Genomic DNA, 16503 nt, shown 5'->3' with positions numbered 1-16503 from the left:
CTGTTGAATATTGAGTTTTACACCTTTAAGACTGGTTCCAGGAGTAAAGGGGGTGAGAAGAAATTTGGTTTTCTCCCAAATTTGCCCTAAAGCACGACAGACTCGTGAATGACCCTCCCTGCATTTCTGGTGTCACAAATCTGACACGGAGCTAAAACTCTTTTTTTTTTTTCCCACTCCTTATCACGTCCTAACATCAAGCAGACAGCACAGAAACCTCCTCCTATAAACTCAGGAATTCACGGGGTATATTCGACCGTGTGAACGAGGAGCGTTATTATTATTTTTTTTTTTTTGGAGCATTATTATCATTTTGCTTTGAAATAACAATAAAAAAAGGAAAGTGTGAGAGCTCAGCCTGCCTGTACAGCTCAGACTCGAGCAGGGTGAGCTGCCTGGCGATCTCAATGGGGTGCAGGGTCATCAGGTCCAGGGCCTCGCTGTGCCCCACGCGCCACAGGTGCCACTCCAGGGGTGGTGGGGGGCTCTCGAAGGTGATGTTGTGGCTGACCCCATCTGCCTGGGCTTTCTTCCTCTTGATGATTTTAGCAATGGACTCCACCCACTTCTTCATGGATTTTCCTGTGGATGAGAAATCATTAAAATCAAACAAAAAAATCCCACACGTGAGTTTTCTAATGCTGGTGTAAGTTAAGCTTTGAATTGACACAGGGGAGGGTTAAACTACAAGTTCAAGAGAGGAGAAAAGTGCATTAATCCTGTTACAAGTGTTGGTTTTTAATAAATTCAGGTTCTTTCAGAAATGTCAGTGTAATAGAGCAATCTCTGGGGAGAAAATATTTTTAGTTTGTAAATAAATGTATTTGGGAACTGGAGCTCAGGCTGGAGGGACTTTGGATGAGGACTGGAGTGACAGGACAGGGGGAAATGGATTCAAATTATGAGAGGGCAGGGATGGATGGATGGAATATTGGGAATTGAGAATTCCTGGCTGAGAGAGTGGGGAGACCCTGGCACAGGGTGTCCAGAGCAGCTGTGGCTGCCCCTGGATCCCTGGCAGTGCCCAAGGCCAGGCTGGACAGGGCTTGGAGCATCCTGGGACAGTGGGAGGTGTCCCTGCCATGGCAGGGGTGGCACTGGATGAGCTTTAAGCTCCCTTCATCCCAAACCATTCTGGGAATCCATGATTTTAAAGGACTTGTGGTAATTTAGTGAAACCAACTCCCCCTCAGAATTTGAATGTACACTCAGAATTCTGCATTTCTGCATGTAAAATAATCAGGTTTGTATTTCTCTCTTTTTTTCTTATGGGTTTTTGCACCTGTATCAGCTGACAAATAAACAGATGTGAAATCAGTTCTATTTAACCACATCCTCTGACAGTTTTGGTGTGGAAAAAAGTGAGACTGTGTCCAGGTTCTTTTAATTGTCTCAGAATTATGTTGCTCAATGTAAGGCTTGACATTCTGAAAATGAAAACCTGGAATTGCCAGGATAAGGATTAAACACTGCTGCTCTCCACAGAGGCTGCCAAAAAATCTGGTTTATAAAGAAGAGACACCAAATGGGCCCAATATCCTCTTCTAAAAGGATAATGATTTTCAGTTGGAATTTTATATAAATGGGAAAAATTCTCTATGGAGAAGGGGAAGGTGACTCTGAATTACAGAGTCAGGCAAGGATGACCATACTGTCCAGAAGGAAATAAATTTAAAGTATTATTCTCCTGATGCTTGAAATAATTTTTAGGAGCTATTTAGGCTTCAAGCCAAAGCTTCCTCATGTAAAGGGAAGCCTCATAAACAGCTCAATTAAAGGCATTAAAATCACTCATGTGTGCAAAGGTATTCTCAGGCCTAAAACCCATCAGGATCAGACTGGGAAAGTTGTAAAAAAATGTGGGAAGGGAACAGGACCCCTCTTACTGCACCTCTGACACTGGAAATGAAGGTCTCCAGCCTCTCCAGCAGCTCCAGATCCCTCTCAAAATCATAAAAATGGTGCTCGACCCAGTGCCGGAAAACATTCAATATTCTGAGGAAAGAGGAAAAAAAAATTAAGTTTTTTTTTAAGGATTTCCATGGATTATCCCATATAAATGAACCACAATCCTACAAAATTCAAGTTAGACCTTCATGTAGCTGGTGACTCTCAAAATACACACGGACAAAGGAGCAGAGCAAAAACTCAGCTTGGCAGGTGTTTAAAATCAAATTTATAGGTTTTGAAGAATAGTTTTAGCATAAATATAGCTTGGTGCTATTTTAAAATCTAATATAAAAAAAGCCAGTGTTGAGATGGTTTCAGAGGAGGAAGAAACTTAGCAAAATCAGATAAAATTGGTATTTCAAATTTTCCTTGTAATTTCCTTTTTTTTCTTGGTGTGTTTTTTTTTAATAAAAAATTTAATTAGGATCTCCCACTTGTTAAGAAGCAAATTTGTCATTCTTTCTTACACACAAATTCCAGCTTCAAAATAGTTGTTACTGCCTAACTTACATCATTTTTAATGACCCAAAAGGCCTGATTAGATCCACTACATCCTTTAAGGATAACCCTAAACTTCCTCTTGATTTTTCTCTACTCTTTCTTAAAGAAATCAATAATAAATCAGTTTCTAAAAGTGAACTCCTTTTCAGCCTCCAGCACTCAGGATAAATGAGAATAAAAAACTGGTTTGTCTCTTCTTGAGGTAAACAAGCTGAGCTCACATCTTCAACACTTTGATTTATCCAGGTGCAATTTATCACCTGAGCAAAAATCAGCCCTGCCTTGAGGACAAATGAACAACATCCACATGGACACATGGAAAATTCCTTAACTCTCCTCTTCCCAGTGTGCAAGGGAAAAAATAAAAGTTTATCTCATATAAAAGAATTGCTGCCCAAACAGATCATTCAGGCTGGAAATCAATTTTCAAGATTTCCAAGAGGCCAAGTTTTGATCCATGTTTCCTGTAACAGGATCTTATCTAGAATTCATCCCTGCCCTTGAGATCCCGTGGTGAGAGCCCTGGGAAAGGCAGAGAGTGCCAGGATCTGCACTTCCAGCTGAGCACCTCCTCACTCCCATCACCCCACAGGCATTTATTTGTGCCCAAGCCCCTTTCCATGCCTGGGCACTGCATCCACAGCATTTTCTGCAAGGTGGGGAGTGGAGGGAAGCAGGGAAGGAAGGGATAAATATCTTCAGTTCTCCACCTTCTTCCCAAATTCCAGTCTCTGAAGCAAAATTCAATGCTTTTAACAACACTGGAATGCACAAGGTGCTGAGTTTATTGACCCAACAGCTCCAAGTCACTCATTTTCAGCTCTAAGACACCTTCAAGCTACTGGAAATACACAGTATGGATCAGAAACAGCTCCCAGAAAACAGCAAATCCAGGGAAAGCACGAGCTGAGAGGCAGCTCTCCCAGGAACTGATAACTGAGGAGACTTCTGGTCCTGCTGAACCCACAGGAGCTGATAAAGAGGCAACAGCAGGGGCCTGAGAAGCTGCCCAAGGCCAGCAGCAAGCAGGAGTGTCAAGGTTACACTGAGATTGTGTGACTTGGATCATGTTCAAGAAGGTGGTGGCAGCTCTGTGTTGAGGAAAACTACAGGGTTACCCCCAAATTTATCTTTTTCATCTTTTATATAAATATGCACACGGGTGTCTGATAAGAATGGGACCCCTGAGTGACTTTCTGAACACCTTGGAGGTACTGGCATGGCAGTGTGAGCCTTTGAGGCAGCTGCTGTTGCTCCAACAGGAATGGGTGGGAGCAGATTAACTGAGGGTTCTGTGTGTAATTAACAGCATTAATTACTATTAGTAGAACTAATATTGACAGTAATATTAACGTGCCATTAATAGGAACATCTCGATGTTACTCATCAATGTAATGAATAAAAGTTGCTCAAGCAAACACTGGTTGTGATCTGTGTCTCCTCCTGTCTCAATCCCTAATCAGGACAACAATTACTCTCATTCATGCTAGAAATGCTTAATTGTTCCCCAAATTAGCTGGGTCAGCAAGACCTTGAAGATTCCCTGCAGCCCACAGCAATGTGCAGCACAGACAAGAGTCTCCCTGTCTGTGAGCAAACACATCCACGGGGCTGGGAAAGGGAGTGAAACACCAGCAAGGCTGGAAAACTGGGAACAGAGGAATTATCTTCACAGGGCCTGGGAACAAGGAATGCATTGAGAGCGTGGCCAGCCCTGCTGTGAGCTCCACATCCCTCACCCACAGCCCTGTGGGTGGGGATCCCAGCTGGGCCAGCTCCAGCACTCGCTGGCACTCATCAGGACACGACTGGGGATATTGGGCTGCTGGCAGACACGGCCCAAGTCCCCAGCAGAGATGAGAGTGGGCAGGAGCTGTGTGCAATGAGAGCACAGAGCCTGGCAGTGCCAGGGCAGGGCTGAGGGCACACACAGGGCACAAACACACACACTGAGCACACACACACACACACACACACACACCTGAGCTGCACGGGCTGCACGTATTCCTTGCGGAAGCGTTTCAGGTCGGCGCTGATGGGCTGCTCGCCCTTCTCCATGGCCAGCCTGTCTGCCTCCGTGGGCTCGGGCTCAGGGATCTCAAACCTGGGGAAAACACAAAAAGGTGAAACAGAAACCCTCTGTGCAGAAGCTGCAGTTTACATGTAACAGTGGTGGGAGTTTTGCACCACTTAATGAGTGGTTTGTCTCAGTCCCTTCTGCCTTCACTCAGAGCCAGGATTAACAAACACACGAAGGAAACGAATTTTCTCATGTTTGAGCTTGGTTGTTTATTAAATCTTATAAAAAAGTACAGAGTGTCCAGCAGCACTTCTAGCTACCTGATAGAAGTGAGGAAAACTGGAGAAAGATCCAGCTGCTACAAGGTCTCTTAAAGCTAAACAGTCCAATAGAGAATTAACACCGATATTATTGATCCTTTTAACTCAATAACTGAATTCCCATGACCCTCAGTGTGACACTGAGTGACCAACCAGAAACTGCTGCCTGAAACCCTGGAGAAGAAGGAAGATGAGCCCAGAAAGAGACACCACCCCAAATCCTCCATCTTGTCCCACACCCATTCCTATATTATAAAACCCCAAATCCCAAACCCTTCCCCATGTGCAATCACACACTTCTATTTCACTGCACACCCGTGATTTTAACTCCATCCCCCAAATTTGGAGCCTTCTCCAAGGGCTCAGCTCCAAAGCAGTGTTCTGCAGGGGGGCAGTGCCTGACAGCACAGAAAGCTCAAAAATCCCCAGGTTTTTTTTTCTATAAACAGAAATGTGTTTATAGAAATTCAGTGTGAGGAGAATCAGGTGCTCCTCTGCCATGCAGTCTGCCTGGAATTCCCTCCTCCTCAGCTCCACACCCTGCTAATTCACTGCTTCTCTGCTCATCACACCATGTCTAGACTGGGATAGAAGGTTTTTAAGGATCTGCTGGCTTGATTAAGGGAAGATTAGATGAGAGCTTAAGAGCAGCTTTAACATAGTGCATTAAAATGCTGTTTACCTTAATTGTGTGCCATCAAACAAAGCTGCCTGGAACATTTCTGTCCTGATTTCCATTGAGATTTGGGTGCACTCAACTCTCTCATGAGCCACTTTAGCAGTTGCCAACACCACCTCCCACAGCCCAGGCACACCAGGTGCTCCAGCTCAGAAACCTCATTCAGGTTTCTCATTTAAAACTGGGAAAAGGAAGCTTGCACTGAAAACCTGCATCATTGTTTTAAAGTTACTGGTTTACAAACTTAAACACTAAAACTTGACACTGGGATCCCAAGCAGGAAAGGAACACTTGGAATCTCTGATTTTTGCAAGGGATGTTCTGTGATTCTGAATACACAAAACCCATCAAGAACTGGACTGACAGGACAAGGGGAAAGGATTCAAACTGAGAGAGAGGAGGAGGATTCAAACTGAGATGTGATTTGAGGAAAAAATTCCTGACTGTGAGGGTGGGGAGGGCCTGGAACAGAATTCCCAGAGAAGCTGTGACTGCTCCATCCCTGGCAGTGTCCAAGGCCAGGCTGGATGGGGCTTGGAGCAGCTGGGACAGTGGGAGGTGTCCCTGCCATGGCAGGGGTGGCATTGGATGGATTTTAAGTTTCTTTCTCAAACCATTCTGGGATTCTATTCTGTGATTCCAAACCTTTTCCATGGCTGCAGAAAGGAAGATCACTCCTTACCTTTCTATCAGCAAACTCAGCAGCTCCTGGGGCTTGCAAAACGAGCGGTAGGTGGTCAGGAAAGTCCTGACAAAATTAGGATCTGTAAGGATGGAATAAAAAAAAAATGACAGCAGTGGGTTTTTATCCAGTTGCAAAATATCAGAAATAACATACAAAGAAAAATGTTAATGTGCAGAAAAAACACTGAGGTTGTAAGGCAAACAATGTATTCAAAAAACACCAGAAATGACAGTGCTTGGGAAATCTGCACTCAGTCCTTCAGTTTTCCCTGAAAATTCCTGAACTGCACATGCAACATCCTCTTAAAATAAAGTATCCTCAGTGCCACCCTGCCTGGGCTGTGAGTGTCCCTGCCCAGCTGTGCTATTGGGGAAATTGAACAAAAACTGCACAGTCCCAGCAGCACCAAAGGGACACCCAACATTTCCTCAGCACTTCAAGGAACTCCTTCCCTTTCATTTCTGTGCCTTTATATATAAATAGAAATAAATAAATAGAAATATTTAAGTAATAAATATAAAAACCACATTAAATACAAGAAATAGAACCTTCATTTTTTTTTTCTTCCTTCACAGAGCTTCAGCCTGTAACAGCTCCATTGCTTTGGCCATGATGAAATATGGAAAAATGTTTTTGGTTTTTTTAGGGGATGAAAGGTTTGCATACCCAAAATCTTCTTACAGCTTTGCCTGCAAAGCCAGGTGATTTAATAACATATTTTTACTCCCTGCATATCTTACTTTACATTTCATTACAAGCAGAAAAAAGCCCAGCAAACTAAAGATAAAAGGATTAACTTCCTCACTGCAGTGGTTTAGATTTGTTATTTATAATATACTTATTTTTTGTTGTGAGATAGGATTAGGAATAAAAGTAAGGCAGGTTTAAAAATTAAAGGGCATAAAAAACCCTTTTATTAATAATATAGAGGAATAATAAATTTAGAATAAAACTTTCAGACTACTTTTTTTACACTTAAAAAAATAATAACATACAGAAATATTTTACTTATTTATTAACTTAAGAATAATTTTCACTTATTATTAATTAACTTTTCATTATTTTAAACTTATTATTAACTTATTTTATTATTATTAACTGAACTTATAATTAATTTTAACTTCTATTAACTTAAGAATAATTTTTTTTTGAGTTTACTTTAGGGAGAGGAGTCTTTTTTTGTTAGGCTGTAGGGATTTTTTTACAAGAGGGGAAAAACCAGGTTTTTCGTGGCTTTATTTTTACAAATAAAGAATATTTTTAAGAAAAGTAAAGATATATCTTTATATATATATATCTTTATGAATATTAGTCTCTTGGGAATATGTAATTGTAAATCACAATTCACAATTTTAACGTTGTAAGTTTTCAATTACAATTCGACTTCAATTTTGAATTACAATTCACAATTTTACTCTCTAAGTACCAATTAACCCAAAAGATTAAACGATCCAAACTACCCAAAAGATAAAAACCAAAGCTCAGGGTACCTGATTCTTTATAAATAGTAAAGATGTCTCTTTATATAGATATCTTTTTATAGATCTATATATCTATATCTATATATCTATATCTCTTGATGAATAGTAGTTGCTTGGGAATATGTAATTGTGAATTACAAGTCACAGTTTTACTGTTCTAAATTTAGAATTACAATTTGATTACAACTGTGAATTACAAGTCACAATTTTACCGCTGTAGTTTTTCAATTACAATTCGATTTCAATTCTGAATTACGATTCACAATTTTACCGTTTTAAGTTTTCAATTACAATTCGATTACAGTTTTGAATTACAATTCACAATTTTACTCCTCTAAATACCAATTAACCCAAAAGATTAAAGATCCAAGCCACCCAAGAGAATGAAAGCAGAGCTCAGGGTACCTGCATACATATGGTAGGTCAGCCTCTCGATGAGCTTCACCACCGTGCCCCCTTTGATGATGGGGATGCCATTCCTGCTCTGTAAATTATCCTCAAACACGATGTTGTCCTCAGAGTCCTCCACCACGAAGCGATACACGCTGGGGCTGGGCAGCCTCAGGGGCTGCTCGTTCTCCTCCTGCAGCAGCACCGAGTCCAGCATCCTGTCCAGGGTGCTGCGGTACTGCAGCGACACCAGCGCCGCCATCCACGCGCTCTTCTCCTCGGCCGACCTGGCTGCGAAAGCGACGCTGCTGTCGTCCTTGGACACCAGCTCGAAGGCGTGCCTGTACTCTGCTGTGTCCTCTTTGTCCAGCACCTGCGTTTTCCTCATCACAATCTTCTCCTTGAGCCTGTACTCGGCGCTGCTGTAGCCGGGCAGCCGCGATTGCCCGTGGTTGGTTTTGCAGCTGATGAGCAAACCGTCGAACAGGAAGATGTGGCGCTCGTGTTTGGCCCCGATTTTTGTCAGAGCTCCTTCCATGATGAATTCGTTGCAGCACTGACCGATGTCTTTGCCTTCCCAGCCGTCGATGTTTTTCTGGATTTCGTTCATTTTCTTGATGGCCAAATGTTTGCTTCTGATCTGTCGGTGATAGAAGCGACAGACGGGCTCCCTTGAAGGAAGGACAGAAAAAAGTCACAATGGGCACGTTCCACATTGTGGACACACACATTCACAGAACTGGGGAATTACAGCTTGGACTGGCCTGGATTTCTCCTGACTCTCAGCTCCATTCCCAGGCTGACAAGCTGACTGCAGCTTCAGTTAGGGAGGAGTCTCCCAGGGTGAGAACATGGTGACAAACAGAGTGGAATTCATCACCAACATTAACCCCTGGTGTCTTTCCCGTGGGACACATCCTGAGGTGCTGTCCCAAGGATGTTTTTCCCAATTGTCCCATGAGCTCCTGTCCTGTCCTGGCTGCACTAACACACTTTAAATCCGGGCTGGCTGTACAATAAATTGGCCTTTTTTCCCCAAAGAGCTCCGTGTGTGTTGCTGTCCTTTCTCTCTCTGCAGTGCAGTGACCACACCACATTTGCCATCCCAAAAGACTTAAATAATCAATTGAATTAATTGCTTAAATTACGGGGTTTTTGCCCTAATTAATGTCTGGAGGAACTGGAACAGAGGCTACACAGAGTTAAGAGGAATAAAATGGGTATTTACTGAGAGGCCTTCAAAGGCCACATCCTGGCAACACCCCCTGGCCCCTGCCTGGATGGCTCCAAGATGGAAGCAAAGGAGGGCTTGGTCACAAAATCTCACATTTTTATAGGTTTTAGTCCATTTGCATGCAGGAGTCAATTGTCCAATTAATAGTTTCAAATAATGAAGTTTCATCCTCCTTGCTTGCCCGCCCTCCTTTTTTCAGGTTGTTTATGCTTAGGGCTTGAAGTTTGAAGAAATTGTCCTTGAGTTCTTAACTGGACTAGGACTGTTTTGTCTTCATCACCCAAGCACATCAGAAAAAACACACCCAAGCAGAAGAGAAAAATTGAAAACTTAAGGCATCATAATCAAATCCCAAATGCACATGCACTGCTTTGGCTGGGGAGGAGTAAAACATTCCCATTATTCTTACACGTGGGGCGTGAAGGTTTTTGGGCTGCTGCTCCACCTACAAAGAAAAACTGGCAACAAGACATGCCTTGAGAAGGAAATATAGAGATTTTTCTCGCAGGAAAAGGTGATTTATCTCCCTCCCTGGCAGCTGTGGGAAGGCAGGGGGGCTCTGGGGGTGCTTACCCGGGCCGGCGCCGCGGGGAGTGTTTGCTGTAAATGCGCTCCATGCTGCACTGCAGGTTCAGGAGGGCAGTGATGGCCTGTTTGAGGCACTCCCTGTCCTCTTCATCCTCACTGCATTCCTGCAATTGCTGGCAAACAACAAACAGTTATTTTCTTTCAGATTTGCAGCATTTCTAAAAGGGTAAGAAGATTGAAAAACTTTCTCACGTGGTGTTAGCAGCAGCACTCGGTGAAATCGGTGATTTCAAGTCAGGGACTTTTTACAGAGCCCCACTCAAAAGTAGATGTGCATGAAACTAAAAATATTTGTCACAAGTTCAGGAAAAATCAGTGGACATTCAACAAGTTTAGAAAGATCATCTTTTACCCTTTAATGCTAATTGTCAGGTATCATTTTGCCTGTTATATCATCAACAACATCCTGTTTCAATCAGGAGTTGGAAGGTTTGAAATAGCCAAGGATTCAAGTGCTGGTTTGTGAATCTTCCTTCCACGAGTCCATGTCAACAATCTAAATTTAAGACAAAAGGAGCAAGACTCTCTTTGCTTTTTCTCATCCTGAATTCTGCCACCTTCAGCAAACTCAAGAAGAAACATCAATTTTACACAGAGCAAACAGTAAAAGAAAGTCTGAAATTCAAGATTTGCTACGACAGAAAAATGTAAAGAAAGTGAGAACAAATGTATTTCCTTTATATAAAGCCTAAATCCATCTCCATCACTCAGCAGAAACTTCCTGAATTAGGAAATTGCAGATTTTCATACAACCTCCATCCACTTGGTAGCAAAGTACTTTGAGCAAAACTTGAAAGTTCCTTTTTTAAGTTCTTTAAAGTGGTACCTAAAAAACTCTTGAAAAAATTAAAATGATATTTTCCTTTTCAATCCTTTCCACATCAGAGATCATCTGAACTGCTCATGGCAGGGGCTGGAATGAGATGAGTTTTAAGGTCCCTTCCAACATAAACCACTATGGAATTCTGTGAATTTTTGGAAGGAAAATTTAATCTAATAAATTGGTGGGAAAAATTGTGACAACTTGCCATGCAGTTTGGGAAAATCTCTCTTTTACCTCCAGAATTGAAGAGAAATCTTCCTTACACTCACTGGCATGACAGAATCCTCCTTTTCCTTTCCCCACTATGTTCCCTCAGCAAAGATCCCTCAGCTTTTTCTAAAAGTAATTGAGAGAACAGGATTTGACCACACTGGTCCACTCCCATGTTGTTTAAATTCTTGAATTTTTAGTTTTCCATGCCTAAACAACCTCCATATTCAAGAAATGAAAAATTTTGTGGTTCCAAATTTCTGGAAAGCTGAGGAACAGTATAGGGAAGGGAAAAATCAGATGTCTACCTGTGGAAATTCTATTTTTCCTTGCTGCCAGGAATGCAAAGGACATGGGAATGGTGTGAAATGCAGAATCCTAAGGGTGGGAGAAGCAAATGAGGGATAATTTCAGATGTTGCTGATGAGAACACAGCAAGTCACGAGCAGGAATCAGGAATAATCCTGGGAGAAGGAAAGATTCCATTCAGGACCTTGATCCCTTTGCTCAGGCAAAGAGGAATCTCTGCTGCAGATCCTGAAGGTTTTTCCACCAAGGAGGAAAAGTTCTACAGCTTGAAAGAATTTTCAGGCTTTTCACACTTTAATTTTATTCATTTTCGTTTTGGTGTTTTGCAAAAAAAAAAGCAAATCTTGAGGCCTGTGTTTCTGTAAATCATTATTTTATTCACCTCCCAATTCAGAAGGGATTTTGGGAACTTTCTCAAAAGTCTCAATCTGAGCTTCTCTCCCTACTGAAATTGTGAAAATGTGTTTTGTTGGTTTTTTTTGTTTTCATTTTGGTCTTCTTCAACCATAATTCCTAGAGGCAAATGCAATGCTAACAGAGAAGCAGTACCACCAGTTTTTAAAGTTACATGTTAATATTATTGAATAAATACTTTTTTACTCCCCAAAACTACTCTGCTTTCTAAAAATCCCTGCTGTAAATTCAGGATTTTTTCAAAGCACAACACGAAATGCAAATGTGAAACCTGTAACTAATGGAAACATGACAAAATACTCTGGATTGACAATTTCTACAGGGTGATTATTTCAGATTTCTGTTCTGTGCTCACAAGGTTGTGAGACATCCAAGTATCAGATTCTTCTCAGAAATCTCATGCACTGTGGATAAAGGTCAAATTTTAATATTTTCACTGCTAAAGTGATCATCTTTCATGCAGCACCCTGCTGTATCATCCTTTAAAATAAATAAAAACACAACAAAATGATTTTGCCAGGTTTCATTTATCAAAACCAGGATAACTCTGCTCGATAGGGCACCTGTGGAAATGCTTCCCTAAAAATGGGAAAAACACATTTTACACTTGTCAATCCAGTTGGAGGTTCAGATTCCCCCAGAGCTGTGGCAGCACCTGATTTCATCCTTTAATTTCATCCTGATGCACTTTCCCAGCTCTAATTATTAATTAATGGGTCATTAATTAGCCTGACCTTCAGCACTGACCCAATTCTGCCTTTTCAACCCGAAAGATTTCCAGAAATTCCAGAGAATGATCCCATGCAGGAGATGATTATGGAAAGGGAAATTCCATTCTTTTGGAAAGAGACTCTTCTGATGAAGAATTTTTCCCTGATATCCAATTTAAACCTCCCCTGGCAGAGCTTGAGGCCATTTCCTCTTGTGGTGTCCCTTGTCCCCTGGGAGCAGAGCTTGACCCTCCTGTCAGGAATTGTGGAAAATTAAGGTGGTTTGGGGTTTTTTTTTAAGCTTTTCTGAACTGTTTTCTAAATTGAGTATCACTAGAGATGTTTAACAATTGGAAATTTACTGAAATCACTCATATTTAGGTGTATTGGGGTTGGAACCAAATGATCTTTAAAGTCCCTTCCAACCCAAACCATTCTGGGATTTCAACTTTACTGCAAAATATTGGCAATCCATTCATTGGAGATGGGTCAAAAAGAAATCATCCCTTGTTTCTACTTATTTAAATCAGGATATGCAAAAAATCACAGCAGACATAATGAAAATAAGAGTGAAATTAAGTAGAAATTAAAAAAAAAAAAAAAGAGTTTGTGCTAAATATTAATTACAGACCTGGTATTAACATAACTCCTAGAAATATTTAAGTTGGATTATAAATAAATTCTTTTTTCCTCCTTCATACAAATAAATCCTTTAAAACACAAAGGAACTCTCTATAACTCACCTGTACAGCATCAGATTTTACAGTGAGAACCTCAAGGATTAATTTCTGTTGTTATTTCCAAATGTCAGCTATAGCCACAGGCTGGTTTACCCATTTAATTTCAGTTCATCCTTGTTAGTTAATAATTCATTTACCCTTAAAGCATTACAAACTTTCCCCACACAATGGGGCAAACAGAACCTTTTTTTACATTATCCTCAGTTAATTCCAGTTAGGACTCAGGACAAATGGTTGAATATTAAGAATGGATTATTCTGAAATAATAAACTGAGCTGGAGTGTGACCTGAGGCTGAGAATTCTGACTGAATCCTGCTTAGCTTTTTCTGAATGGACAAAAAAATTCAGAACTCATAGAAAAAAGAAATTAGATTTGTGTATTAATTTTTTACTATATTAGAACTTAAGTTCAGTAAAGATTTGTTTAACAAAATGTAGTTCAAATGTTCATCTGAAAGCAACAGATGCTTTTTAAGATTTTTTTTTAATATGTTTTTACTCTTCAGAAATGAAGTAACCAGTGTCAAATAATTTTAATTTTCAAAGGGAGTTAAGTAAAATGTAACCACTTATTAAAACGCTCAGATTCTCTACATTAATAATTATTTTTAGTCAGAAATGAGAGGGTGGCTCCTTTTACCTGCAGCAACTCAAAGTAATGCAAGCAGTGATAGACTGGGATCAGCATGAGGCGAGGCAGGACATACTGCACAGCTTCCTTAAATCCTTCAGCTGTGGACTGGAAAAGGAAAAAAAAAAAAAACCAGAATTATTTACACTGAAATACTCAGAATATTCACTGTGATCCCATTATGTCCAATATCCCACAGAAATATGGAGACATCACTGGGTACTGAAGAAATCAGTATCACCTCAGAAAGTGAGAATCACAGGTTTATCACTTAAAAAATGAGAAATATTTTGCATTCCCAGTCGTTGACTAGGGCAGTAATTCAGGTTGTAAGATGAGGAGAGATTTTTCCAAACAGAGGTGAAATTCCTGCCATCTTCCATGGCATCACTGCTGAGGAAAACTGAATTACCTCAGGGTCAGAAACAATGCCAGATTCACTGATACCTGACTTGAATATCAATTTAATCTGAAATAAAAGAATTGAATTCCAGCTTTGAGCTTTAAATTTAGGAGGGAAGGAAGCAAAGAGCTTTCCTTGCTCACTCCCCAAGGAGAATTGAAGAGTGAGGTGATGCAGCTCACCAAGGGCTCAGAGCTGGAGAGGAGGAAACTCTCCCTGAAGGAAGGGCTCAGATGCCCCAGTACCACTAAACTGGGCTGAACTGGGAGCACCAGTGACCCATCACTGCTCAGATAATCCTGCTGGACACAAATGAGGGAGAAATTACTGAAGAATTATTCCAGAAAAATCAGCCTCGATGCTTGAAGGAGGCTTGGAGATGCACAGGAAAAATGAAAATATGGTGTTTGTGTGCTTGTGGTTGGCTTTAAAAGGCAAAAGAAAAGTGGCAGTGTGAGAATTCACCCTTTGTTCTCATACAAGATGTGAGGAGAAAAAAAACCTGCAAAACATTCATGGATGGGTCAGAGCTGTGCCCTGATTTTATACAAGAGGCAAAGTCAAAATATCTCACACTGAAGAAAGGGCAGGACCTTGAGGAATTCTTCCTTAGTTGGAAGCAAAGAATTACTGACAGAATTCCAACCTTTGGAATATGAGAACTAAATCCATTCAGTATTTCTCATTTGCACTCACCTGGAAGTGGAGAGCCACGGCAGGTTTGGCCATTAAATTATTGAAATGTTCATGGAATTGTGGAGAGAGAATATCCTGGGACAAGGTTTCATATGGATCAAAGGCTTGCTCCTAAATAAAAACTCAGAATTATACACAGAAGTGAAGGATCCAAACTATTTGTGTCCCAGCTGGTACAATCATTTCCTTTAATAAGCTGATGGGACTTTTCAAGAAAATATTGATTTTGCAAAATAAATATAGAGTAAACCAGAACCTTCTTTCACTTCCAGCTTTTAAATGCCCATAATTTTCTTGGCATTCCTCAACCTTCCCATCTTTATGGCCAACATAAATTTTGTTGGACTGAAGCAGTGGGAACTAAGAGAAGTTTTTGCTTTTCACTCCATTTCACATGGAATGGCAATTTTATCTCCTCTCTGTCCAGAAAGATGGACAATGTAGAAAATTGGGACATTTTCCAGGGATAATATCTCATCTGAGACAAAGCAACCAGTCTCAGGGGAAAGTCTTCAAGTGACATCAAGGGTTTAGATGCAAAAATTATGGTTTTGTTTGGAGTATCCAGCTGTGATTCCACAGGGTCAGCTACAGCAGGATGGGATGGAAACCTGGCTGTGCAGGAATTCCTGCAGGAATCATTTCTGGATGTACAGGAATCTCACAGGAATAATTTCTGGCTGCAGGAATTCCTGCAGGAATCATTTCTGGCTGCTGGGACCCCACAGGAATAATTTCTGACTGCACAAGAATCTTTTCTGTCTGCAGGGATCCCACAAGGATCATTTCTGGCTGCAGAAATCCCTGTAGGAATCCTGGACTCTCACAGGAATAATTTCTGGCTGCAGGAATTCCTGCAGGAATTGTTTTCTGGCTGCAGGGATCCCACAGGGATAATTTCTGGCTGCAGGAATCCTGGAATCCCTGCAGGGATCATTCCTGGCTCCCAGCTGGGCTGTGCCAGGGCCTGTCAGGCTGATCCCAGTCCCTGCAGATTCCTGGGGCTGATTCACTGCTGAGTCACTGCTGGCATCAGCACATCCCTCTTTACACCTCAGTGCTTGCCAGGCTGCAGGATTTGGGAATATCAGCCCCACAAAAGGCTTGTCTGAACATTGGTGACGTCTCAAGTCACAGTGCAATCCACAGTGCAAATCCATTGCAGGAGCCAGGCCAATATTTCCTGACTCTGTGCTGTCATCTGGAATTTTTTTTTTTTCATTTTTACTGCATTTATAAGCAGTTTAAGTTTCTTCCACATAGACTTCAATCAGTATTTTTATGTTTTGGGCTTGTTCTATGAACATGAGATTAAAATTAACTGCATTAGGGATTTTCCCTGAGAAATTAATTATTTAAAAAGTGTTTTATGCTTGCAATGCTGCAAAAGTGACTGAAATATGGCATTTTGGAATATTGAAATCGATGGATTTTGGCTGAAGGAGGGCAGGGATAGATGGGATATTGGGAATTCCTGGCTGAGAGGGTGGGGAGACCCTGGAATAGAATTCCCAGAGAAGCTGTGGCAGCCCCCTGGATCCCTAGCAGTGCCCAAGGCCAGGTTGGACATTGGGGCTGGAGCAGCCTGGGACAATGAAAAGTTGTCCCTGCCATGGCAGGGGTGGCACTGGATGGGATTTTAAGGATTTAAGGTCTCTCCAACCCAATCCATGCTGGGATTCTATGGGAGCCTCCCCCTGATGATTACAGATTATCAA

The 16503-nt window shown here is 41.3% G+C and overlaps 1 protein-coding gene across 1 annotated transcript in view; it reads right to left on the bottom strand.

Annotated features, from left to right (window-relative positions):
• The window catches only part of SOS2 (SOS Ras/Rho guanine nucleotide exchange factor 2), a 44546-nt gene that overhangs the window by 8420 nt on the left and 19623 nt on the right, over nt 1–16503 (bottom strand). Inside the window, exons 7-14 of the mRNA XM_088166433.1 lie at nt 14786–14896; nt 13696–13794; nt 9834–9961; nt 8042–8697; nt 6153–6234; nt 4433–4555; nt 1892–1995; nt 363–582 (exon numbers count right to left, since the gene is read on the bottom strand). Coding sequence (XP_088022559.1) covers nt 363–582; nt 1892–1995; nt 4433–4555; nt 6153–6234; nt 8042–8697; nt 9834–9961; nt 13696–13794; nt 14786–14896 — 1523 coding nt within the window. The remainder of the gene's footprint in view (nt 1–362; nt 583–1891; nt 1996–4432; nt 4556–6152; nt 6235–8041; nt 8698–9833; nt 9962–13695; nt 13795–14785; nt 14897–16503) is intronic.

Source organism: Sturnus vulgaris, chromosome 6, assembly GCF_052056855.1.
Source record: "Sturnus vulgaris isolate bStuVul1 chromosome 6, bStuVul1.hap1, whole genome shotgun sequence".
Taxonomy (NCBI): domain Eukaryota; kingdom Metazoa; phylum Chordata; class Aves; order Passeriformes; family Sturnidae; genus Sturnus; species Sturnus vulgaris.
The sequence above is the reverse complement of the archived record's forward strand: the minus strand, read 5'-3'. Positions and strand labels throughout refer to the sequence as shown.